Raw genomic sequence first — 27,599 nt, 5'->3', positions numbered from 1 at the left:
ACAAAAAAGCCTCTTGGAGCCATACCGTAAGTCCAAATGGAAGTCCACCATATTGATTTTACTTTGTGATTTTTGCGCACTTCTTGCCATTTCCAGGCTTTGTATTTTAATGAACTTCTAGAGATTTAACCCGACCGACGACAAATTTGGTCAGCGTCATCTAAAGACGTTTGCGATGAAAAGTTATCAAAATCTTGAGTTTTCATTGAACACCCTTGACGTGGCAATGTGTCGAATTTCGATGTTTCGCCATGAAACAGTAAGTTGTAACTCGAAAGTACGTCGTCCAATCTGCACCAAATTTCTCATGCTTGATGAGGGTCCCGACCTGAACACATCTATGTGTTAATATTGAGTCATTCTCATAGCGCCACCTACTGGCAACAGGAAGTTGCAGGTGCTATACTTTTATGCCCTGTGCCTAGCAGGTTGAACAGATTGTCCCCTACAAAATTTCAAATTAAAAGTACCCACCCTTGACATAGATGAACGAAATTTGGTAGGCACATATATCATGTGCAGACGCACAAAAAAGCCTCTTAGACTGTTGCCCTAAGTCCAACAGGAAGTCGGCCATTTTGAATTTACTATGCAGCTTTAATTAATTGTATTTTTTAATAAGGGGTTCTATGTTTTTGTCCCATAAACCTGTTGTGGTGAATATTTTCTTGCTTCTGACACCTGACCAGAATGGGTTAACAAAAGTGGTGAAAGCATTACACTACCCTTAACAAAACATTTATTACATTAAGCAGACCATACATTACCACAGAATAACCAGATAACCAGATAATCAGAAAACAAATAAAATATAAAATCTGGGACTAGCACACTTGAGTTCAACATGTTATTTGTCTGTCCACTCTGGTATAAAAAGCAATGATTTGATGCGGTGTCAGAACAGTCTGGTCAGTTGCAGCATCCAATCATGGGGTCTGTCAAACTGATAAAAGACAGTGAAGGCTAGTCTTGTGTATCCTCACTCAAGTCTTAGGGATCCTGCTTACTCCTTGATCCTTGGCCTTCATGATGACTGACTGGACAGGTAGAAGGATCAAATAAGGGAATTGGCATGTACCCGATGCAGGTGACAAAATGTTGCAAAAACCAGCTTTGCCAATGTCTTTTGAGGGATGAAATACATTCAACATGTTTGTTGAACCTCAAGGTTAAACACAATGCATTTTAATAAGTAACACTGAAAATAAACATAACTTTTGTTGGTTTACAAGAAAACTTCACACAGCACCTTTCAGTAACATAAGATTTCTTACAATCTCCTTTAAAGTTTTGTGAATGAAGACTGTCAAGGTATAATCTGCGATTCAAATTAAAACAAAAGGGTTGCCCTATCATCAAATTTTAAATTACAAGGGTGGAATCTGCAATCATTCATGCCAATTAATTGGCATGTCTTTTAACTCTAAACAAATGTGTGTACTGGAGTAAACAAGCCTCAATTATGGTCAGTTGGGAGACACACAAAATGCTGTTTTTTTATCTCCAACTATTCAATAATATATGTAAATAGGTATCATGTATATGGTAGAATTAAGATTGGGCCTTTAACAGTGAAAAAGAAATTAGCTGAATGCCCTGTCCACATCATATAGGAACAGGCATGTGGGAAAAATGTTCACATCAGCCTCCTAGTTGTAATGTTGTGTTGGAGATATGGGGAATTTCTTTTTTTCAAATATTTTTTCCCGACATTTTAGTCTTTATTTGAGAGCACTGTAGCGAGGTGACAGTAAATAAGGTGAGAGAAAATATGATATGTAACAACATGGGATTCTGCAATAAAATCTCATTCTGCTTTTATAAATCTGTCCTTGTGTACTGTTGAATCACGGCTTACAGCTTGTATTGGTTTTGAGCTTGCTCAGTAGTTTTGTTATTAATAACTGCCATATGTGTCAATTACCCTTGAGATCACGCTATTTCATGTGATGCTCAACTATAACATAGCTCTGTGCCAGCTGCTCTTCCTCTCCTCGGCCTGTTGCTGCTCTGTCAGTATGTGTTTCCCTTACTTCTCCTTCCTGATTACTTGTGCTGCCTCCTCCTCCAGACTGACAGTCTGCTGTACTGACGGTCACTGGTGATGGGTAACACAGACTGGGCTGCTTCTGCTCTTTCATTACTGTGGGATCAGAGTGAGAGGATCTGGTGCATCTACTGGCAGCATGGCTCTGTGCTGGACTTGTCTCCATCACTGGCTTCCTGAGGTTCTGCTCCTCTGCTTCTCCCTCTATGCTTGCCTTTCTCCCTTTCTTTCTCCTCTCTTTATTTGTGTTTTCCCCTCCTCTCTTGTAGTCATCTTTTTTCTTCACCTCCTCTTTGGTCTCCTGGGCATGGAGCTGGCCCATCCTCTCTGCCAGCTCTCTGAGCTCCTGCTCCTCGTCCATGGAGGTCAGGGAGGGATGCTCTGGTTTGGTCGGTCTCTTAGTTTGTAAGTCTGTGAAAAGAAGGGCTTCACATTTATACTGCAGGGTGCAATTCCTTTCCAGTACAGCAAGTAACAAAACCTTTATTTTCCAAGACAAAAATAATCTGCACATAAAACATATGTCTGTCATAAAAAGTGCACAGAGGAACGGTCCACTTCTAGTAATGTCTGTAGTGTAACAACATAATGAAAATTCAGGGTGGTCAATATCATGATATACCATTAGACAAAATATATTGTTAGACATTTTGCCATACTGTTCATACTGTGGTAGCTATTTCTGTAATATTTCTGGTTGTATTAGACCATTGTGGACAATGATTGTCAGATATTGTAACTTGCTGGTTTAGCAAAAAGTACTCAAGATGTGTACATAATGTCTTGATTCAATTATTTCACTGTGGATCAATAATACACATATACAGTGCACTTGGCATGAAAATAACAATGATGTCCAAAATAGCTGTTGGTGTGTGACAGGGAAGATTTATGTTTAGTTTTGAATAAATAAGAAGTATGTAATTGATGAGGAACTGTAGAAACAGTAGCTCATAATGAAATTGTCAGAGCATCATCACACAGCAGGTGCGTTGTAGCCCTGACCTAAGAATAAAATAGGATTGTGTTGTGATTATAAAAATAGGATTGTGTTATCATTATAACAATAGTGATAATCATGACGATTATGTAATGAGATTTGGGTCAAAACTGATTGGTATTATGGAAGAAGGGGAATTTATAGTCCACTTCATCAGCAGACAGTAAGTAATAAGTATTGATTACCATACACTGCTGTCACAGTGGTGTGTGTGTTACCTGCTGCAGCCTGTTGCTGTGTCCAGGCAGGATGCTCTGCTATTGCCTGAGGCTCTCCAGGCTTCAGGCTCTGCTCTGCATCAGACCCAGCTCTCAGTGTGATGTGCAGGGAGGTGTCATGAGGACCACTGAGTTCATCGTCAACTCTGCTTCCATCACTGTTCTTGAAGCTGCTGCTAATTTTGCTTCCTGGAGTGGTGGTCCCACCACTGTTCCCATCATTGCAGCCACTGCTTTTGCTATTGTTGCCAATCATTTCACAAACTTTGCTGCCATTAATTTTACTACTTATAGTTGTACCAGCAGCTTTGGTACTTCGAATGCAGCCTCTTTCAGGAGGTTGAACAGCTTTACTGTCATCACTGTTGTTATTGGTGCTGGCAGTATGAACAAATTTACTGCTGCTCTTGCTGCTGTTTGCTCTGTGAAGTTTGTCCTGTAGCAGAGGGCGGCCCCTGATGGCCAGGTCATCATAGGTCATCTGCATCTCCATGATGGACTGGTCTACACTGGAAAGGTGGCAGCATCGAGACTTGGGCTGGGAGTTCACTGCAGACCTGGTATCCAAAGACAGAGGTACCTGAAGAGATAAAAGAGAGTTCAGTACAGACTGCAGGCTGTGTTTTTTGTTGTTGTTGGGCATCTGTTTATGATGTACAGCCCTGTTTCCACACACCCCCTCACTTAACTTCAAATACTTCAATACATTTCAATGATAATAACATTTTGTACCAATGTCAGAAATATAGGCAGTGCAGTCAGTGCAGCTGCAGGACCCACAGGGAGCATATGGCCTGGACCATATGCTTCCTGTGGGTCCCGAGGATCTTTTGTCCTCTCACCAGATGAGGCACTTAGGGACAAAACCTGCTGTTCCAGGCCTCAGTGACAGTTCACTGATAGCCTTCTCTCAAGGGCCTATGGCACCTCTGCCCGGATGGCTCATATCAGCAATTACCTCTCCATACTCCTGCTCGCCCAGTCTAGGATGTAAATTATATAAATAACACTGCACTCCACGCCTTTTGGTTAATGACCAGAGAACTGGGTTGTTAGATGTCCACCTAAATTGTGACCCAAAGTCAGGTGTGGCTTGCATAGGTACCTATGTCAGATCATTGTCACTAAACTCTGCAAAAGCTCCCCTTTTGTGCTAGGCCAGTTGTTTGGGCCAGAGGCGAAAGAGCAAGACACAATCGAATCAGGCCTCATGGTAGGGGAATCGAAGGCCAGGGACAGATGGGGCTGGGCTCCTTCGGTAATCCACAACCACGTCCATTGCCTTCATCATCCAACAGAGCAGATGACCATCATATGACTGTTCCTGAATTCAGTGTTAATGCTGGTGAGCCCAACTGTGGAGAGGATACAAAGCCTCCTGCAGTCTGGGCACCCTCAGCAATTACACCCTTGGGGCTGCTGCATCTACGCACCCTGCAGTGGTAGTACAACAGCCTTCATTTGAACCCTCTGAGACACAAGAGAGTCAGGGTGACTTGTTCCTGGTGCATGGTGCATGGAGGTTGTAACAATGCATGCCTCACCTCATGGTTGGGGAAAGGCAGTGGTTGGCAAATAGCATCCTGTGGGCCAAATCCAGATTTCCAACAAAAATATTTGGCCCCTTTTATAGTCTGCATCAAAACTTAAACATCATTTTTCATGTATCTGCTGTAGATAGCTATATTAATTCAAGTCATGTAATTCCTGTTAAATATGACCTTGTGTCATCTAATAATATTCAATACTCCCATGTGAACAAGAGGCATGCAAAGTAAGGCCACTTCACCACGTTCTAAGTCAGGCTGTTCAGGTTGTACTGTAGGCTTATATGAATAGCGCCTGGTGCTGAAATGACGTCTAATAAACATGCCATGTATATAACACAGATTTAATTTGACTATTTAAACAAAAAATGTCTGTCTCATGAACAGAAATTGGTGGTATTTGAACAGAAATGGCATGCTGATAAGTTTTTTTAAGGCAGCAGCAATAATAACACTTTAATTAAACTATAAATGAACCAGGTCATTATTTATCGTCTGTGGATGAGCTATCAATCAAAGCTCCAGTCTCTTATGCAAAGTCTTTTTTTCCCAAAGTGTTAACACACCACAATAGCTCTGTTCGGCCATACTGAGTAATGTGAAAAATGACATCTACTATCTAATACAATCTGCAAGCACTTTGTGCTTAAGCTTGAAAAGTGTTATATAAATAAAATTATTATTAGTATTCTCATTATTCATGATTTAGGACTCGGAGGTGTATGTTGATCCAAACATCGTTAGCACATACAGTATAATGCAAATCTTTTACTTGTACTGTACGCTTCTGAACACACTATCCAAAAAGCACAGACTGACTCTGTGCTCCTGAGGGCATGCTTGATTTGTCTTGATGACTGAAATTCAACCAATTCAGCCTCAACTGCAGCTACATCCAAAGAGCGAGCATTTCTATGGCCATGGTAGTAAAATGTCAAGTGACTGAATGTATCGCCAAAAATGCAATATGGGCCATGAAGTCCTCATTTTTCAGACTGCAAAGGTGGTCAGGTGAAGCTCACAACTTGCTTTTTTGAAGGAAATGTATTACCTGGTCATACAGTTCCAAAAAGCACCCCAGGGTATATCCCTTACTTAACCAGTGCTTGTCTTTGTACAGCAGATCATGGCACGTCGCATCCTCTGATTCGTTCAAAAGCTGTCTGACAAAGTTGTTCACATGTATGACTTTATCCAGAACAATTAAGTTTACCACTTCATTTTGCACACAGCACACTCTGAAGGATGAGACAGTGTAATCCACTGATATGATGGACAATTTCTTTCAACTTTCTTTCAAACCCCCTGATGTTTTCCCACTATGGCTGGAGCCCCATCAGTTATGGCAAAGTTTACTTTTTCAAATAACAGTCCATGCAGAGTGAACAGTTCCTCCAGCTTTGGGAATGTAAGTCATAGTACACTCCTCAAGAGGGAACTCTTTTCCATCAAAATAACAAACAAAAATGCACAATTGAGCTACAACACTCTCATCACTAGAGTTGTGCTCAACATAGCTCCTCAATAATTACCTGTAAACATTGCCACTGACACAGCACTGCACTGATCTCACAGACAGAAGCACCTGTTTGACCACAACAATCACACTATCCATGGACTTATCAATAGCAAGTTCTTCAAAATACTAACCCTGCATTCCTTTAGTGCCTTGGGATCTATAAAAAGCATATTGTGCCTGGTTAGAAGTCAGGTAGCTTTTAGGGATGCCATGATAGCTCTTGTATGTTGAGTTACACTTAGGACGAAAACCCAGGTAATATAAGAGTAGCTGGCTGTCAATGCCTCAATTTTTGTCCTTCGGGCCACTGTTTCAGGCACACCCCAAAGAAGGCACACCGGCTTCTTGTTGGAAAATGAAGGTAAGACAAACACATAAGTACTTCTCTGTCCATTTATCTTTAAAACTTTGAGAGTGAATTTTATCAATAGCTGGCTTGTTTGGCTTTGACTGTAGCCTACAGGAGGCCTAATGAGGCCTTGCAATGTTGTAACTTACACTGCAGCTACCAGGTCTATGTTCTGGTTTACTGCACAGGCCAGGACTTGCTCTGAAACCATGGTAAGAGTAATTTAAACATCAAACAACAGTTTTATTGTTATTCAAATCTTAAATCAATTAAAATAGTAATCAAAGTGGTTAAAGAACTCAAAAAAATTAGAAAGTGTATGACAGAGGAGCTCACAGCCACACCAATAGTTCTCTTGATGCCCTCAGTGTTACTGTGGCAAATCCCACTGCCACCATCTCAACTTTAGAAACGGCCCTCAGCGAACACATCACGCAACTACAGAAAGAAGTTGATACACTGCGGAGTAAGCAAACTGAGGAAAGCGCAGCACTATGAGGGTTAATGGTCCAAAATACAGAACCTGCAAATTGTCGGGAAGGTTTGAAAGGCAATGATCCAAGGCAGTTTATGTGCAAGTTGCTTATAGAATTACTCTGGGATTTCTTGCCCGACCTGCCCAAACTTGACCGAGTTCACTGCAGCCTGGGTCCAGACAGTGCCATGGCCAGCGACCATGTCCCATACCGGTGAATTTTCATTGCTACGTTGAGAAGGAGCTGAATCTGCTGTGGGCAAGGGAGCATCGGGATGTTTCATTCAAAGAGCACAACATTAGATTTCAGGATTTCATTGAACCGGTGGCCAACAAATGAGCAGCCTTCAACAATGTGAAATTTAAAGGTCCAGTGTGTAGAATTCAGTGGCATCTAGTGGAACAGACTTGGCAGAAATGGAATATAACATTCATAAGTATGTTTTAATTAGTGTATAATCGCCTGAAAATAAGAATTGTTGTGTTTTAGTTACCTTAGAATGAGTCCTTTATATCTACATAGGGAGAGGGTCTTCTTCCACGGAGCCTGCCATGTTGAACTGCCGTTTCTATAGTAGCCCAGAATGGACAAACCAAACACTGGCTCTAGAGAGGGCCTTTCACGATTTTAGCGAGTTTCGTGACCACCGTAGGTTCTCCTACACACTTGGAAGGGCAAGGGGAGGGGTATTCAGTTTGTTGTAATCTGCAACTTCTCCGCTAGATGCCACTAAATTCTAAACCACAGTAATCCTTTAAGTTCTACAAGCAGGGAGTTTGAACATTGCACGCTGCCTGGCTGCAGGTTACGCTGAATGGTGTGCATTGACTCACAAGAGAATGGCAGAGCTATTTTCAATCGATAAATGTGAACTATACTGTCTTAGATAACAGAATATATTTTTTGAACGTGACAGACAAAATTATTGTTCTCATAGCAGTACTGCTGCACTGATACTGAGCAGCAAGTGACTGACTGCACCATGTTTTGCTTTGGATTTAGTGACCCGTTGCCCCAAGGACATCTTAGATGGCTTGCCTTTTTTCCGTTTTAAAGCCACAGACTAGGGTTTGGGTCACAGTTTATGTCTGTCTTCTCTGTCTGTCTGCATATTTCTGCATATCTCTCATGCGTACCCATTGGGGCTGCCACATGTCTCCTATTCTTTTTGCTTTAAAAATAGAGCCACTCTCCATTGCTCTCAAATCCTCCCCACTTTTTGCCTGTGTTCATAGAGGAGGCTTGGAGCACAGATGCTGATGACCTACTATTATACTTAACTATCCTCTTCGGGTTGTTGATAAAGTTCTGTCCATCCTGTGGACTTTTGGCTTGTTTTCGTGCTTTTGGGTTGTAGATTGCGGACAATCCTGTGGTCACATTGTGGCCAAATTTTATTTTTTGGTGGCCTGCATATCACACACTCAACTATTCACTTTGTTTACTGCCACTGGCAGTCATCCTGGACCTCAGAGAACCATAGTTACCTTTGTAACCTCTGTTATTGCTCATGGATCTTGCCTTGATATTTATTTCTCTCTGGTTGACTCCCAGCACCTCTTCTTTCTTTTTCTTCTCTTCCTTCTCCACACAGTCAAACAGACCTCTTTGCTCTAGCCTACCTCATTTGTATTTGCCTCTTCCTTCTTCTTCTTCTCATCTTCCATTTGCACTATTGTCTTCTTTTCTGTGTGTTCTTCTGTCTTCATAGGCCCTGCTCTCCTCTGGAGAACTTCCAGCCACTCCTGTAATGCCAGATCACACTGTCACAAGGAAGCCATGAAACAAAACTGAGATCATGTAAGCCTTGACCATGTCCTGTGACCTCTATTTCTATTATTATTCTATATTGTTATTTCTATATTGGATAGAAGGCAGAGATACCCCATGTCCCCATTCATTCTCACTATCAAAAATTTATATACATTTACATTCATATTTATTGACAATTTAGAGTCTCCAGCCACTTGACTGTCAAGCCGAGACCCAGAGACTGAACCAGCACTGAAAGATTTCTATTAACATCAAAAAGTTGTGTGTGATGTATGATAAAAGTGTTTCTTTTTTAGCCACACTAGTTCCAGACACTAAGGATGGCAATGTTGGTTGGTTGGTCATGCGATTGGTTGGTCCACCACTTTGATTCTGACTAAAATATCTCAGCAACTATTGGATGGATTGCCATGAAATTTTGTACAGACATTCATGTTCCTCACTGTGTTCCTTCAGTGATCATCTGTTCACCTTGTACCATCAGCAGGTCAACAGTTTTCTCTCATCCAATGAAACATCTGATACCTACATTCAGGGTTCCCAAAGCACCATTTTGCTAGCCTCACAGAGACGCTAGTGTAACTTGTTTGTTTTTTTTATTTAATCTGGTTCTTTTTCTGTCAGAGGATTACATTTACATTTTTCATTTAGCAGACGCTTTTATCCAAAGCGACATACATATGAGACTGATACAACACAAGCAGGGATCTAGTCAGGAGACAAAAACACAAGTAAGTGCCATAAAGCTTAAGTTTGGGCCTGATAGGACGTAGATGCCAACAGGCAGTGCAACAAGGCAATGATTAGAGTGCATAAGGATAGGGATCATATATGGCAGTTGGTTGGATGCCGCTGATTTCTGATCTTACGTGTGGTCCCAACTGATCCTTCTCCAGGAGCTCCAGGAGGTGGAGACACTCCACCCTGGCCAGCAGTAGCTCAAAACCCAGCAGCATGGCTCTGTCTGGGTTAGCATCCACGCTGAGTTTGTACTCACTGAAAAATACAGCAGAACTGAAGAGAACGGGATAAAAAGTGATGAGTATAGCAGGTTAGATGCCACCTTCACAAATGACAAAAGCTTGAATCTGAGATATTGATGATTTTCTATGATGATCTGTATCAAGATTCCCTGAACTGAATTGTTGATGTTTCCTGATGAAATTTAGCTTTGCGAACTGTGAATTTCAAACATTAAAAATGAGCTGGAAATTTTAACAGAATGCTATAACAAAAATAGGGGGGGGGGGGGGGGGGTCTTTAAGCGTTAAGTTAACATTGACATGAGAATATGAACTAATCTGTGGTCGGCACACATTTAAAAAATTTAGAGATTATAGAGATATGGAGATTTTGTCCCTCATTAGGTGCCCTGTGGAGTTTTTTTTGTAAACAAACAAAAGTTATGTTTACATTGACTGTTACTCACCCAAATGCACTGTGGTCTAACAAATGTGTTAAATCCATCTCCTTCCTCATGAAACATTTGCAAAACTGATTTTTAAAGTATTTTAAAACCTGCATTGTTTACATCAGTGTTTACTGGTTTGCAGCCTTCTTCTTCTCTGCCTTTGTTGGCACATTGCTGAGTTTTTCTGTGCATTACAGCCACCTGTAGATTATTGGAATAGTGTGAAAGGATACACAGGACTGTGTCTCATGTCACCTGCGTGCATCCTTCTGACAAAGAAACAAAACCGGGACCCACTCATAAAAAACTGCTCCACTGCACTCCTAGAGGTCAGAAACTCCACAGGGTACCTTTAATTAAGAGGGAAAATATATTCTGATAATAAAAAATATCTCTCAGGTCCATTTTTTAAAAAAAATGCTTTGCATTGAGGACATGTGAAGTTCCACTCACTTAACACAAGTTCTAGTCTTATTACATTGTGTACATGTAGTAGGTGCTGGATGTATGTTATTTATACCTAGACACCCTAGCAGTTGTAAGAACAGGCCTTGTGACTAGATGTCCACAGTATTTATTGTCGCTCTTGTTCTTGTTCTTCCTCCCTATGTTCCCTACCTTTGTGGAGTATCAGTATGTGGCAGGTAGCCAATAGAGCCCAAGACTGACTGGATGGTAGAGCTACTGAGAACTGGCAGGAGACAGTAGACAAATGGACCTGTAAAACACTGAAAGAGACACAAATACATTTCATATATGAAAAAAGATTCATTTTCATCTCTCGCAAATGCCAAGTTTCAACAGCACAATGATAACATATCATGTTTTATTCTAAAATGATGAAGCTCTAAAGCGGCTATATTGGATATTTTTAAACGACTGTGTGTAATGTCAGAGGTATTATTCGCAGTGATGAACCTACACAGAATTATCAGTGACTCCACAGCTCCCCTCAGCTTTACAGATTTTTATAGCGAGTTTCAGTTCATTGTTTAGCTGTCAGCTAAAACTTCATTGTTTTGGTTCACTCTCAGCGCTCTCATAGCGTTGTTTTTGGCTGTTTTCAGAGAAAAAGCTCTAAAAAGCCGCTGTACACTACCTGCTCAGCACCACCAGGACAGAAACACGACTCCAAATGAATGATAATGTTGCTCCATAACTGCAGGATGTGTAAATAAGATTCACCAAAATTACAAAAGAAAAAAAAAAAAAAAAGAAAACCTCACTCCCTTTTATATCTCTCCATGAAGAGTTTTGGTTTTATTTGTCCTGGTTTTGAGATACCGCTCTCTGAGATTCCTGCCTCCACCCAAAGACATTGGAAGTGAAGAAAATGTGTTTTCATTTTCATATTCTGAACTCCTAAATGTCTCTTTACCTGTTCACTCTCTTTGTCTCAGTGTCTTATTGCAAAATCACTCTGCTTTCAGGCATTTCCACTGTCTTCCACATCCTGCACAGAAACAGGAACTGGAACAACTCATAATAAAATATCTCTTTGACAGACAATCTGGTCCATAGCAACAACAATATTTTGGAGGTAGCTCCCGTCGAGCGCCACCTTTATTTCCAGTTGTACTGTACATGTATCTCAAAATCTAACTCTTACTGATTTCAATTCAATTAACTTCACAGTATCAGGCTTCCAGTGGATCCCTCTCCATTTTCACATGACCTCTCCTTTTAGCACCATCCTGAGGCCAAGTTATTGTTCTGGTGCAAAATATCTATTACTATTATACTGTAACTAACCTCTATAACATGAACATTTCTGTGAAAATAATGAATCCAACAGAATGATCTTAATGGATTTTGGTGATCTCATGGCCTTTCCTGTAATGAAACTCTTGTGCAAATTTTTCTACTTGCACATAATTTATTACATAATTTAACAGGCTGGTTGCAACTGACTACATCCATGGTACCAAGAAGAAAACCCTTGGTGATTCCATGCTTAAAGAACAGTATTAACTGATATAATAAGCATGATAAGAGTCCTCAGGTCGGTCCTGCTTTACCACCTGATCTTGAGTTCTTGAAGAGGGTCCCTGTGTCCAAATGTAGTTTTAATACTGTCATTATTTCATCTGATGTTCCATTTACATGTAGCACTTTCTTAACTTACTTTGTCTTTAATCAAATTATAACAGGCAAACCTGGAGCCAAGTAATATTCTAGAGTAGAAAAACTGCATACTGAGGGGGAGGAATGGGTGAATTTTGCCATGAATTCAACCTCCTTGGTGAGACCAGTTTCAGTAGAAATGATGGTTGAGAAATGATTATGGCTTAGTCGAACACCTTGGTGTTGTGTCTAATTTACTGGGAGCCTCTAGGGGATTTCCAAAAGAAAGTCTCCTTGGAATGGAGTTTTAAACTGCCTATAAAATGTTAAAATAAAATAATGTGCATAATGTAAAGAATTACTGTTTCAGATGCAACATTTGGCACTGCATACAGCATATAAAATTGTTCCTCAGTATTGTGACAAATTTATTCCCCAACGGAAACTATATAGAGAACACTGAACCTTGACCCACAGTAGCACACGCCTTCTGAATTCCAGGCATGAGGTCATTATTATTAAAATTACCTGGAAGACAGAAAGAAAGAAAGAAAGAAAGAAAGAAAGAAAGAAAGAAAGAAAGAAAGAAAGAAAGAAAGAAAGAAAGAAAGAAAGAAAATAAAATAAAAGAAAGAGAGCCACCTTAAGTGTCTTGATTTCCTTCTTCCAGGGTTGGAGGAACAGATTGATACAAAGAGTTTCCAGCAGCTCGGTGGCTTTGATAAAAGCTGACAGGTGTTTCCTGTAGTCTGTGCTCAGGGCTTCAGTGCCTTCCATCACAGTGTGGTAGAATGGAAACACGGTGAAAGTCCCTGTAGCTTCTGGTTCCTGAAGCAGATACAGAGCCGCCTTCTTCAGCAGCTGGGCATCACGGCACGGCCGAACTTCTGTACACAGCTGAAGGTAATAGTTCACATAATCCTCATAAACCTCCTGACGGGAAACCTCCGCCTGTTCTCCTGCTCCGGTACCGTCCTTCATGACTGTCTCACCGACAAGCACACAACTAGTCTCCATCAAACTATGACGAGGAAGTATAGCTGTCACAACCTGACGAGGAAGTGAAAGTGAGAGCAGCATTGACATTACTTATGTTTTTTACTCGACTCATCATATCCTATTTACATGATAGTGTAAACGTGTTGAACAGCAGATAGTTATTTAAAATATAAAATAAATATGAAATTAAAAATACATAGGCTAATATGTATAAAATAAAAAATAGTAAAATAAAAATTTATAAAATATAACAGTATTAGTATAATATATTTACTCAGCTACATTAGAACGAAAAAGTACACTTTTCACCACTTCAAGAGGGGCGTTACTTAAACTGCATCATGTTGTACAATGACAATGTCACATCATTGCATTGTAGTTGTACAGTTTACTGATATTTTAGATTTTATTTATACAACCATACATTTTAGGAGCTTGTAGAATGTCGGGAACAAAATGTGAATAAAATGCTGAAATTATATATGTCTTACATTCCATGTTGAGACGTTTTCAAACGTCTCAATGGTACTATGGAAATGGCCATATTTTATTTTGAAAATCCTCACTCGGATGTATTCGTTTCCGTTTCCGGGTGAGGTAGTGTGTCTCGTGGTTACGCTGCCAGACGCCAAACACAGATAACAGACAGTTTGAAAGACGATTTCGTGAATATTGGGCCATGTGTTGGTGTGTTTGTTGAGGTAAGTAATCACAGAGGAAGCATGGTACGATGTCACGTTCATACTGACAGCTTTTCTTTGACGTAAATTACTGAGTGTGTGTGTATGGGTTGAGGTAAACATGCCACCATGTCATATATAAAACTCACCACGTTTTGCCTTAAAAGTAAATTTGTTGTAGCTTGATTTTCCTCATACTCCTCTATGTCTATAGGGACGTAGATGTAAATCACACATTAACAACAAATCACATATTCAGTACTTTAAATATGATTCTGTACACAGAGGATCAACAGATGACAATTTTGATAATCGATCAAAAATCATTTCACCAGTGTAAGTCCACTACATTAGCTCGCTCCAGCCTCTCAGATGTGAGGAATTCTCTGCAATCCGAACACAATAATGGTAAAAGGTAAATGGACTTCATTTACATAGCGCCTTTCTAGTCTTCCGACCACTCAAAGCGCTTTACACTACATGCCAACATCCACCTATTCATACATTGATGGCAGAGGCTGCCATGCAAGATGCCAATCTGCTCATCAGGAGGAGTTTTTAATGCTCATTCACACACACTCACACACACACACACACACACACACACACACACTGATGGCACAGCCATTGGGAGCAATTTGGGGTTCAGTATCTTGCTTAAGGACACTTCGACATGCAGACTGGACGAGCCGGGAATCGAACCACCGATCTTCCAGTTAGTAGACGAGTCGCTCTACCTCCTCAGCCACAGCCTACATTTTGTAGATTGTATCACTTATCTATTGATAAAAAATATGACGGTTAAATCATTAAATTGATAACGGAAATCATCCTTATTCCTGCACACGTATGCATATATTGTATGTAATTTGTGTACGTGTCACTGCTTTGACAGTGTGTGTGGAAATGTTCAGCAAGCTCGTCATACTGACTTCCAGAATAATAGATTGTATATTTGCAGTATTTGATGTACACATTTCTTTAGAGAGCACAGATCAATGTTCACTCTGAATGCAAGGCAGAAGACAGTATCTGTCATGTGTGAATGCTCTGTAACATCAGAGTGTGTAACTGCTCATTGACTACAAGCTCGAAACTCTGAACAAATCTTGTAAGTGTACCTTGAATTTAGAGTATTTTTGTCACTGCCAGTGAGTTTGTTATTCCAATAAACCCCTTCCCTTTCCCTGATTGGTTGTCTTTTATTGCCTTTATCATTGATCCCAAAAGCACATCAGTGATAAACTTGATAAGAGAGGTAAGGTATTCTTACGTATTTATGTTATAACAGGTTTCATAGAACAAAATTTGTTGGAAATTCTTCTTTTTCATCAAGTGTAGAATTGTGGTTACATTTTTGTTTTAAAGTTGTTCTGAATGTGTGTCCTGCCTCAGGTTCAGAGAAGACTCAGACATGAAGAACAGAGGTGGTGGCTGGCTAGACAGTCGGCTCAGACAAAGAGTGGAGCAGGTACATCTGTTTCTCCCCATTCTCCCAGGGCGGCATGTTATCAGTTCAGTGCTCTTAATTAAACAAATAAGCCTAAATGGAAATGTTTGTACCATCCCACAGTTTAATGAAGCAGATAGGGTGTTTCTCCTACAGCTTTTTTTCCCCTCTCCTATAGTTTATTGCATCACAAGTGTCTCTTTTACACACATATGCACACACACTCCAAATGAATATAAATGGTTATATAGTTAAACCTATGTCATTCAACAGGGGTGTATTTGAACAGCGGTTTTTGCCCTCACATTCAAATATTACATAGCGTGAATTCACCCTCAGCTTAGAATAAAACTTATGCATGTGCTTATTTTTGCGTGGAAGTTCTATTTTTATGACACTGAATGCTGCTGAGCCGAGATCCACAACGACTAAAAACGTAATGTCCGTTTGAACCTTGATGCCTTTTCAACTGCAAATCACCAAACTCATTATTACTGGATCAGACTGAGATTACAATTGTATGTCTCTATGTAAAATATGTTGTATCTGTTTCATCTATGTTATTTTAAATCTTCAACTATATTTTTCATCTTCGATTGCTGCCCCCTGTGTTTTGTCCCTGTCAGATTGAAGCTGAATAAATATATTTAACAATGCAATGTAGGCCTGATACACATTCCACCACTTTGTCATCTGTTAAGGAAATTCAAGTCTGGAAAATGATGAATATAACAGACTAAGCTGAATAAAACTTAATTGTGATAACTTAACTCTTTCCCCCGCTCTGACTCAGGTTCTGTTACTGCTGCTATCTTTGTTAAGATAAATGTTCACAGTCCGCATATATATGCATTAATATCTCTACGTCCGCTGGATTAAATCAAAAGCCCTGTCTTTTGTTTACCTTTGGCCATGGTGAATCATGGTATCAGAGCTCCATTGATGATGATTTTTTTCATTCAACACGTATGCGCTGAACTCAGAGTGAACATACTCTGTTGATTGAACAAACTCTGATCAGATGTTCTGGAACTGAAAACTCAGTGTTTTCCACCTCAGTGTTCATCAACTCAGAGTTCAGCGGTAGGCTCAGAGTTTGTTAAACCTGTTTTATGGAATAGTAATAACAAAATAGCAACAACAATAAACTTAATTTATACAGCACTTCTCTTCAGACTGTAAGTCACAGGACAGTATGGTAACACTGTCCTGCCATCAGAACATCCTGAGTCAGTTCTTCTGTTTTCATGTTATTTATGGTCTTAAGTTACAACATGTGATCAGAGACTGGGTCTGAATATCTGATATCAGTGTCAGTCATCTTGACCCTGTTTCATTTTGTTAATTTTGTTTTCAGTATCTGGCGTCCAGCAGCAATGAATATGTGGACCTGTCAGCCATGGCCCTGGAACTTCAAAAACTGTACAGGCAAGTTCATCAGAACAGACTCAAGCAAAGGTGGTGACTAACTTTGCTCAATCTGTCCTACACACAACCTGACTGTAGTAGTCAGGAGAAGATCAAATATCTCAATACCAACACTTCAGTGCAACACAATAAAGTTAAACATCAGCACAAAGTACAGCCTGCAAAATTAGCATAAAGTCAACACCTGTAAAACATTTTTTACAAGGACTGAACATTAGAACCTCCATGAAGGGTTTATTACAGAGCTGCTGTATTAGACTGCATTAGTTTTAGCTAGGTGGACTTAATAACTGGACACTGAGTGTACTGTATGTTAATATTGAGATATAAAATGACATATACCATGATAGAGGATTTTATCTGTATCACCCACCGTGTTGGTTCTGGTGCATTTCATATTAATGAAAAGTCATAAAGTATTCGGTGATAAGTATTATGTTGTGTCTTTAGAATGGAGTATGGTAGAAGAAACAAGACAGCTTTCAGGATTCAAGTAGAGAAAGGTAAGTAGATGGATGTATTATTACTCTATAACTGTTGTATTGCTTGAATGTGTTTTTTAACAGTGATTATTTATTAACATTAAAGTCACACTAATGGAAGGGCATCTCTTCTAGTGTATCAAGCAATCATGAATGAATCTGGGATGAATGAACTGGAGAACAAGCACTTGGCTAAGAGAGCCAAGCACAGCCACAACGACACTGGGTAACAGAAACACTGATCACTGCCTGTTTTGGACCAGCAAAATGATATCTTTCACCTCTGGGCTCTGAGCCATTCTCTCTGCTTAACCTATACTTTGTTTTTAAATACAAGCCTTTGTGTTCTCAGTGATGGCAGCAGCAGCTCCGAGGAGTCCTCTGACAGCGACGACATCATCCTGGAGAGCATTGTAAGAAAAGAGATGCTGGTTAAATCTGTAATTCTTTTTACATGCAGTTTTCCCACTTTGTGTTAAGTGGCATTAAATACATGTTAGAGTGGCTGCCAAATGAATGTCATTTAATATGAAAGAGATATAGCAGTTTGGCAAGTAGACCACACCCACCAGAATTTGGCGAGGAATAAACCCTTTTCACAGCAGACATTTAGACTTGTCAAAGCAGGAAAAGCATAGGTGGAATTAGTAATGTTAAGTTCCAGGCTCTGATATTGCGCATGCTCACTCACTGAAATGGCTTACTGGGACAATTAATGGAACTAGCGCAGTGCCCGTCCAAAACGTGCCGTTCAGAATGGGCTGATCGCTTATTATTTCTCGGGAACGACATATATATGTATTAATTGACAAATGTATCAGTAACGAAAAGGAATTAAATTTAATTAAAAATTGAATAATGATCTAGAAATTATTACTACTAGTGCAGTGCCCATTCAAAATGTGTCTGTTCAGAATGGGCGGATTGCTTATTATTTCTTGAGAACCATATATACAGTGCTGCTTGAAAGTTTGTGAACCCTTTAGAATTTTCTCCATTTCTGCATAAATATGACCTAAAACATCAGATCAGATTTTTAAACAAGTCCTAAACCCAGATAAAGGGAACTCAATTAAACAAATGAGACAAAAACATGAAACTTATTCATTTACTTATTGAGGAAATTTATCCAATCTTATATATTTGTGTGAAGCAAAAGCATGTGAACCCCTGGGGGGACAACAAACTCAGTGACTATTTTAAGAGCTTATTAGGTTCATTTACAATTCTTTCTAGTGGAAGCCTTTTAATGACAAAATAACAAAGGAGAGAATTTTTGGTCTTTCCAGGTATGGATGACACATCCAGAGTCAAAACAAAAGTCCTGAGGAGAACAATGTAGACTTTTACACCCTGTAGATGACCTGCAGTAAGATAGATTGGTGACTACCTTTACCTCTAGCTTGCTAAATGATAACATATGAGGGGACTAGGCTGACAGTTCCCCCCTGTTTCTTGTATTTGTGCTAAGGTAGGCTTGACACGTCCTCTACCTATCTCTGGCACTGGATGCACAGAGAAACTGGGGGAAACAGGCACATTTCCTCAAATGTAAATCATAAATCGACTGCATTTATATAATGCTTTTATCCAAAGCACTAAACAGTTTTGCCACACTCACACACAGACAGCAGTGAGCTGCCATGCAGGGCACTGGCCTGACCGTTCAGTGTCTTGCCAGCAGGGGATCAACCCTCAAACACTGTGATTAGTGGACAACTCTCTCCTCCTAGTGAGCCACAGTCGCCCCAAATGTTGGACTGTTTTGTCAAAATGATCAGCACAGCACTTAAAAAGTGAGATCTAAACATTCCTTGTTGCTGCCTTTTGCCATCTCCAGCCCACCAACCACATGAACAGCTCTCTTACATCTCTATACCGGAAGGGAAACCCTGACTCCAGCACCTGCTCACCCAGGGGAGATCAGCCTGCTGCCTGCAGTCCTGCCAGCACAGCCAACCCTCCTCCCAGTGCAGAGACGCTGGTCTCAACAGGAGGCTGGTTCATTGATAGAGGCAGAGGCCCTGAGAAGAACATCTTAATCGATCTGTGTCAAGAGGAGCCAACTAATACAGCAACAAATGTATGTATGTACATGTGGAGTTTGTCAGGACATTTAACATCCTGACATTATAACTAAGTAGGTAATAACTGTGTTGGTCCTCTTGCCTTCAATTCTTAGAAATGTCACTAATAACCTAGTTGCTGCATTTTCATCATCTTGATTTCCTGGTGTAAACATCTGAATCTGAACAGTTGCAAGTTGTTTTGATACAGGTGAAGGAAGCCGAGCATGTGGGTCCCATGATAGAATTTTGGAGGTTATAAGAATATTTGTATGTGAAGGTTAAAAAGAATAATCCAATAGCAATAATATTCTGATCTATATTGATTTTTTTTTAACTTTTTTTTTTCATGAGGATCCCCTGACATTGTTTATTGAAGAATTGCCATACTTAGCAAGACATTTTAAACTTGACAAGCTGATAGTGATATATCTGTAATGGTCAGGCTCTTTTCTGGGCAGTGCCTGTGATGCATGATTGACAGGTCATTCATCAGAAGAAGGAGGAAGGATATTGATGTTCAGTGGTGTATTTCAGATAGGAGTCACTATTAAATGTTTGGCCTTGGCTACAAGTTTGGCTATCAGCAATAATTAATGATTATCAAAGATAATTAATTATTAAAATCAATAGAGGAATTATTAATAAGAATTAACAATAACGGGCCACCACCCTGGAGTCAGGGAAAAAGATAGCCAATTCTCAATATTTACTAAGCTATCAATTTGGAACTCTGATAAATAATTAACTTAACTATAACCAAAATTACCATATCAATAGCTAGTTATGGTTGAAGGATTTTGGAGTTCTTTGCAGAGTAGACGTTGGCGAAACTCATTCTTGTGCAACAGACAACATGTATATCCAAAAGCATTTATTAAAAAAAGGTAAAAGAGCAAAACACAAGTGTGTGTGTGTGTGTGTGTGTGTGTGTGTAGAGGGTGGGTGGGGGGGCAAGATAGCTGAAGTCACCTGGTGAATGAGCACACGGCATGCAGACAATATGTCTGTGTAGAGAGAACTACAGAGACAAAAGGCCAGACCATGTGGTGTTTTGAACCACATGTGCTGCCAGACGCAAAGTGTGCAAAGCTCGGTTTTAAACCTTTTAACTGTGATGTTCTCTGTTTAAGGCCAATTGGTGTATGCTAAAGGTGCCAGGTTAGGAAGAGGTTAGTTGCATGCGGGGCCTGGTTACTGGATGTAGCATGTGTTAAGCATGCTAACATTAACTTAGCGGTGTGGCCATGCAATAATCTGACCATGAACAAGACATCACAACAATAGTTCATGGAATAACCTTAGCCAAATCAATACATGTACAGTACATTGATTAAGTTAAACAGTCTTGCTTAGCCGTTCTATGCTACACTATAAGTTACTAGGCTATGCCTAGTTGTTAGCGAGTCCATGGAGGGAGAGAGATGCTAATGTGGTGTTCTGCCTCTTAGTAGGCAAATCTGTGGATGAGTCAGGCTGAGAGGAGTTTGGCTCCAAGGCTGAAGGATGCAGGCCTTGCTGGGTATCGGTGCTCCAGTTGTGCAGGTCAGAGGGCCCAGGTCACTCCTTTGTGTAGTCCTTACAGAGTTAGCGGCAAGCTAACTCTGCTTTGTGGCTCCTGTGCGTGTTAAATCAGCTGCTGGCACTAGATAACTTAGTTACTGAGTCTTAGGCAGGCTCTCGCATCTTCTGCCATAAAGAAAAGAGTTCTGTGTGTGTCAGCTGTGAGCAGGCCAAACCAGAGAGCTGCTCCAACAGCAGCCTTGAGGGGAAAGAGAATGAGAAGACGGGAATCTCTAGTTTTATTAACCTGGGTCCATGGGTGGGGTTTCACACTTAGGTGCGAAAAACCAGACTGTGGAGAGACTAAGTTTCTTGAGCACTCCTGCTGTTTCTTACAGTCTCTGAAGTGTTCAGCTTATGAGACCCAACATGAACAAATAAAAATTGGAGTAAGATTTAGTGCAGAACACATGTCTCTAATGTTGGAATTTCTTGACATTCAGCAGGTGAGCATTTTCTAATTGGCAGTGATACTGTATATGTCACCTATACATGTCTTACTGTACAGCTGTAGCTTAAGGCAGATATGTAAACACCTTGTCAGCATGATTAAGTTAACATACAGTTAACTGGGTGGCTGTGGCTCAGGAGGTAGAAAAGGTCGTCCACTAATCGGAAGATTGGCGCTTCAATCCCTGGCTCCTTCCCTAACCCTAACCCTTTAGTGTCCCCTTGCTTCCTTCCCCCTTTCAAGTGTCTTCTGGCACTTGCCAGGCCATCATTGTAAATAAGAAACTGTTCTTAATGTCTTACCTGGTAAAATAAAGGTTAAATAAAATAAAATTAAAAAATATATGTTGTAGTGTCCCTGGGCAAGATACTGAACCCCAAATTGCTCCCGAAGGCTGTGCCATCGGTGTGTGAGTGTGTGTGAATGTTTAGCAACTCTTCCTGATGAGCAGGCACCTTGCATGGCATCCTCTGCCATCAAGGTATGAATGTGTGTGTGACTGGGTGAATGTTGACATGTAGTGTAAAGAGCTTTGAGTGGTCAGAAGACTAGAAAGGTGCTATAAAAATGCAGTCCATTTTACCCTTTGCTATAGACTTTTACTTTGCTCAACTAATAACTAACTGCCATGTTTCTCACCAGCAGAGAGATGTTTCCATGCTGGAGTCTGAGAAATTTCACAAAAAGTCAAAAAAGAGGACTAAGAACTCCACTGATACTACTGATTCTCGCACTCTGAACAAGAAAGGTACGACCAGTGCCAGTCTAACTATAAAATATTGATTCTTAACCACAACAATGTAATCCTTATTGAGTTTGTCAAGCATTGCCTGTAGGGCGGTAACTAACAGTTATTTTTATTCATGATGAATATGTTAATTTTGTTTTATATGTTTTTTTTTTTAAATTTAGGTAATTTAATTGATTAATAGCTTAGTCTGTAACTTGTCAATAATAATTACAGATACAGTTTACCACAGTTGACTGTGATGTCTGTGACACTAATTAATTTTTTCTGTGTGAATTATTTCTTAGCAAAATCAAAGTCACCAGAGCTGCAGAATCCCACACTAAAGTTTGAAGATGTAGGAGGTAATGAAGAAACGTTAACGGTTAGTACCTTTTCCTACTCTGTTTCTTGCTGCATTTGTCTTCCATAGTAAAAGGGGATGGTAGCAGTGAGAATTGCTGTCAGCCACCTTTGTAAAATCTTCTCAATGGATTTAGCAGTGTTGAGCGCATGTTATATTATACATTTGTATTGTAACATTTATGTGCTATTACAGTGGAAACTGCTCATAGAGATTACATCTGCCCGGGTCAATGTATATGACATTGTTGTAGGAGATGTGTAAGCTGTTGATCCACATGCGTCACCCAGAGGTGTACCAGCAGCTGGGAATGGTTCCTCCAAAGGGCTTTCTCCTGCATGGGCCTCCTGGCTGTGGAAAGACCCTGCTGGCCCAGGCTGTGGCTGGGGTAAGTAGTGAACAATGCCTGGGAAATAGTTTAGTTATGCGTTTCATAGTAAAGCATTATCAAGCAATATAATGGGTGGAGATGAACTTGTGATTTTATGTACATAGATTGTATGGTTGGATTTGAAGTGCAATGTAGATCACTGGTACTACACAGCTTGCATCTCTCTATCTCTCTTCTCTCTATATAAAGCAAGGAATCTCTGTCTGTCTGAATGTATGTAAGTTTGTCCTTTGTATATCTCTTGACCTGTTCATCCGATCTACTTCATACAAACGTATTGCTGGGGACTTAAGGAAGTGCAGTGTCGAATGTGAAGTTGTTTGGAAGAGCGGTTCTCGAGAAGTGTGTAAGAATACTTCATAAACAACATTGATTTTCTACTTCTTCTGCCTTTGGAGTCAATGAGCAGAAATACAGGCAGCGCCACTCTGCCATTGCAATCCACACTGTGGTCAAAGATGGGTTTACATCCATAGTGTTAATGACTTGAAAAAGTTTAAGAGACTTAAGCTTTGATATTGAACTGTGTACTGTGAACGAAACTTGGCATGTACGTTCAAGACTCAGTGCTGGATGTCTCAGGCATGTTCAGAAATATATAAAAATACCTCATAAACAACATTGCTTCTGCTTCTTCTGTGGAGTTAACAGGCTGAAATACAGACAGCGCCATTCTGCCATTGCAACCCACACTGTGGTTGGAGGTGGGATTACATCTGTAGTGATAATGAGTTGAAAAAGTTTAAGAGACTTAACCTCTACTATTGAACTGTGTACTATGGATGAAACTTTGCATGTTCGTACAAGACTGCAGGGTGTCTCAGACACATTTTGAATGAGCACTGCAGTTCATCTAACTAAAAAGCAAGGAATCTCTGTCTTCCTGTTTGTTTGTTTGTTTGTATGTATGTATGTATGTGTGTCCTTTGCATATCTCGAACCGTTCATCCAGTCTACTTCACACTTGGTGCAATCTGGACATGTCACACGTTTATTATGAATAAACTTTGAATAAGTGAACAGTGAGCCGTCAAGCTCTGTGTCTGAGTGCAGCGGGGGCTGTTTGATATAAACACTGTCACATCACTGTTCTGGGCTCTAGCTTGCTGAGAGGGACCCCGCTCAGTGAAACTGCACGAGACAGAAGAACGAGTGCATACAGGAGAAAAAAACAGAGGTGGAGGCAGTAAAACTAGCCAATAGGCGTGCAGATTTAATTGACAGCAGAATCAACCAATGGAAGGCCGTAAACTGCTTCTATGGTTCAACCTCTGTTTAGTCTCACTGGTGAAGTTTCTGTCTGTACTTAAACCATTTCATTTATTAATTCCTGATTGTTTTAATTGATACATTTGTCAGTTGATACATAAATATGCGGTTCTCGAGAAATACTAAGCAATCGACCTGTTCCGAACAGGCACCTTTGACTGGGCTAGTAATGTCTAATGTAATGTCAAATGTAGTAGCTAACCTGAACCAAAGAGGACAAGTTGGGAGAGGTACTGCAGATTGATTGGGAAATAATCCTTTACAGTCATATTTTGGTTGGGCTGTTTGGTTCATGTGTATTAAGTTTGTAGATTTGAAACTGTTTGGGCCAAAGCAGTCACAAAAACTACCACTTTTCAAGTTAGGTTTGAGTGGATGGGGCAAGAGTCATTATTAAATATTCTGTGTGTTTTGTGTGCTTGTTAATAAAGTGATGTGTGTGTTTCAGGAGCTGGAGCTGCCCATGTTGAAGGTATCAGCCCCGGAGCTGGTGTCTGGAGTGTCCGGAGAGTCTGAACAGAAGCTCAGGGAGCTGTTTGATACGGCTGTGGTCAGTAGTGCTTTTCTTCCTTTTTTTCATTATAGACTAATGACTAGAGGAGGTGTAGTGGGCACATGTTACCAGATACTCAAATGATGTTCTTCTGGCACTGTATACACTATACAGTTTGTATTATAACTTGCATTATGATCATCATCATGATCATTGGTTCTTTTCTCCCCTTGCAGAGCTCTGCTCCATGTATCCTGTTTATAGATGAGATAGACGCCATCACCCCTAAGAGAGAGGTGGCTTCAAAAGACATGGAGAGGAGGATTGTAGCCCAGCTGCTCACCTGCATGGATGGTAGGATAAACTGCCATCAGAGTGATGTAATGTTCTCAGGATCTACTTTTGCATATTTTTTCAATACCTTTTTAGTGGAATTAGTTTCACATATTGAAGTTCTGAATTGGCAACAACATTTCTATCATTCAGCTGCTATGCTACCCAGCTGGCACAGTGATGTATGAATTGGCAGGAGTTTGTTCTTTATGGTGACAGTAAACTGAAGCAGATGACTGTTCTGGGTGTTGTTGAGTTGACTTGAAGCGCTGAAGGTGTGGTGATTGTCTTGAAGTACAGGCTTTCTGTTTATGGATACATTTATGTTGCCGTAGTGTTCGCTTCTAAGAACTGTTTCTCTCGCCGTCAAAGGTGGTGCATGATATCAAGTAATAATGAGGGTCATCACCATAACCATATTGTTGCCCTCTACTGGCCTGGAATGCAAATGAATACATAACTTCACCCAAATAAAAATGCAGCATTGGTTCCAACACATATTTGTAGGGTTTTCTTCAGTTGTGATGATTGTAAAGACAAAGAACACTAAACCCACTTCGGTTCTACCCAAGAATTTATTATGGCTGGGAAGCAGAACAGTATGTTGAATACAGTGTCTTTGAATATTCTGAAGTACACAGTTCATTTTTGTAGGATTCTTGAACTCCCTACATTCCTATACAGACATGTTTCACTATTCCAAATTTACCTCTTCCTTGTGTTTCTTATGCTCATAACAAGAGGCACATATTCCGAGAAGGTCATATAGGGGTGAGGCTATGGAAAGAATCCTTTACATGGTCAGCACATTCATACAGTATAGAATTCCCTTACATGGTCAATACAGTATATCCATCATATTGAACTAGTTCGGTAAAGAGCCACAAGTTGCAGTTTTGGCAAAAGATGTCTCCTTGGGCCGGTTATTTGAATTATCGACAAGTTCTGTTTGATATTTCCATCAATTCTCTCTCTTTCTCTCTCTCTTTCTTATCAACTATGATCGATTTAAAAAAAACTGCTGTGCACACATGCAGTTAGTACATGCATGAAACAGATAGAGACAGAATGCTACAGTATCAAACCTGCACCACGACTGTATGTCATGCAAGCATGGCATCCTGTACCTGCCTGCAGCTGAAATCATGAAATCATGCCCTGCAAATACAAACATCTGTTGCAGGTCTTGCAGTCCTGAATTCTCAAACACACAGAATAAGATGCTACTCTCACTCCAACCGAATCTGATACCACTATATTGAACTGATGAAGGAGCTGATGGATATGTCATATTAAGCAAAAGATGAAGTGACTGTCAGATAATTAGAAAATAGAATGTGAGCACCCCTTCACTGGAGGACTTCCACAGGTGAATTGACATTTTCTCTTGCTTGTCTCCTGACAGACTTGACCAGTCTGACAGTGACAGCTCAGGTCCTGGTCATTGGTGCCACCAACAGGCCAGACTCCCTGGACCCTGCCCTCCGCAGAGCCGGACGCTTTGACAGAGAGATCTGCCTGGGTATCCCTGATGAAGCAGCTCGTCTCAGGTCAGTCATATGTGATTATAGGGACATGATTATTGTGCTAAATATTGTAGTCTTGGTCATGTAGATTCTTAGATTAGATTATTAATTTTTATTTGCACTAATCCTTTACTTGCTGGTTTGTCATAGCTCCATATATCCAGCTCACAGTTTATAACATCAACAGCCACTACTGGGTACTCTAACAAAGCCTGTTTGTTCAGTCCAATAGGAACCACTTGCTATCCATTTAACTTTTATTTCACATAAATTACATTTTTATTTATATAGCTCAAAATCACAAATTTGCCACAGGGCTGCACAATCTGCACAGCATACATCATCCTCTGTCCTTAGACCCTTCATCTGGATAAGGAAAATAAGGACCCCCCCCCCCCCCCCCCCCCCAAAAAAAAAACAGTGAAAAAATAGAAGAAACAACAGAGGAGGGGATCCCTCTTTCAAGACAGACAGAAGTCGTATGTACAGTAGACAATTGACCAGATGACAAAATTACAATATGGAAAAACAGGATGGCAAAAGTACTGTTAAATTGATGAGCATTGAGTATTTGGTCAGTCACACATTTTTTGTTCTTCAGGCTTTGTACATTCAATTTCAAATAAAATAATGGATACTACATTAAAGTGCCTAGTCTCAGCTTTAATTTGAGTAGGCTTACATCAGTATAGAAAGAACTGTGTGAGAGATATAGCCATTTTAACACATAGTGCCCAAAGTTTAGGGGTTTAAAAGTAATTAGACAGATTGACATGAAATCAAACAAAATGATCATATTTAATATTTAGTGGAAAATCCTTTGCAGTGAATGACTGGCTGAAGTCTTTGAGCCATAGACATCAGCAGACACTTTGTATCTTCTCTGGTGATGCTCTCCCAGGCCTTCACATCGTGCTTGTTGTGGACTCTCTGTCTTTAGTCTGGTCTTCAGCAAAGTGGAATGCAGCTCAAT

At 40.2% G+C, this 27,599-nt stretch overlaps 2 protein-coding genes across 3 annotated transcripts in view; one reads left to right on the top strand and one right to left on the bottom strand.

Moving 5' to 3' along the window:
- Positions 1-722: 722 nt before the first annotated feature.
- LOC121912186 lies at positions 723-13,919 on the bottom strand. Its single transcript, XM_042434317.1, has 7 exons — positions 13,895-13,919; positions 13,047-13,454; positions 10,959-11,068; positions 9,799-9,943; positions 8,779-8,901; positions 3,266-3,845; positions 723-2,458 (listed from the first exon to the last, which is right to left on the bottom strand). Exons 2-7 carry the CDS (start codon positions 13,419-13,421, stop codon positions 1,938-1,940), a joined length of 1,854 nt encoding a protein of 617 aa, XP_042290251.1. The 5' UTR covers positions 13,422-13,454; positions 13,895-13,919; the 3' UTR covers positions 723-1,937.
- A 62-nt stretch (positions 13,920-13,981) lies between these two features.
- Positions 13,982-27,599, top strand: part of nvl (nuclear VCP like) — a 34,569-nt gene continuing 20,951 nt past the window's right edge. Inside the window, exons 1-13 of one of the 2 annotated variants that reach the window (XM_042433609.1) lie at positions 13,982-14,104; positions 15,479-15,554; positions 16,891-16,961; positions 17,412-17,464; positions 17,579-17,669; positions 17,796-17,856; positions 19,284-19,526; positions 22,169-22,271; positions 22,559-22,635; positions 22,868-23,002; positions 24,723-24,824; positions 25,004-25,121; positions 26,506-26,650. In XM_042433609.1, coding sequence (XP_042289543.1) covers positions 15,498-15,554; positions 16,891-16,961; positions 17,412-17,464; positions 17,579-17,669; positions 17,796-17,856; positions 19,284-19,526; positions 22,169-22,271; positions 22,559-22,635; positions 22,868-23,002; positions 24,723-24,824; positions 25,004-25,121; positions 26,506-26,650 — 1,256 coding nt within the window. In that variant the 5' untranslated portion in view covers positions 13,982-14,104; positions 15,479-15,497. Of the gene's footprint in view, positions 14,105-15,478; positions 15,555-16,890; positions 16,962-17,411; positions 17,465-17,578; positions 17,670-17,795; positions 17,857-19,283; positions 19,527-22,165; positions 22,272-22,558; positions 22,636-22,867; positions 23,003-24,722; positions 24,825-25,003; positions 25,122-26,505; positions 26,651-27,599 lie in introns of both variants that reach the window. The other variant, XM_042433607.1, reaches the window with a different exon arrangement.

The sequence above is a fragment of the Thunnus maccoyii genome, chromosome 14 (assembly GCF_910596095.1).
Source record: "Thunnus maccoyii chromosome 14, fThuMac1.1, whole genome shotgun sequence".
Classification (NCBI taxonomy): Eukaryota; Metazoa; Chordata; class Actinopteri; order Scombriformes; family Scombridae; genus Thunnus; species Thunnus maccoyii.
Note: the sequence above shows the minus strand (reverse complement) of the source record. Positions and strands in the feature narration are given on the sequence as shown.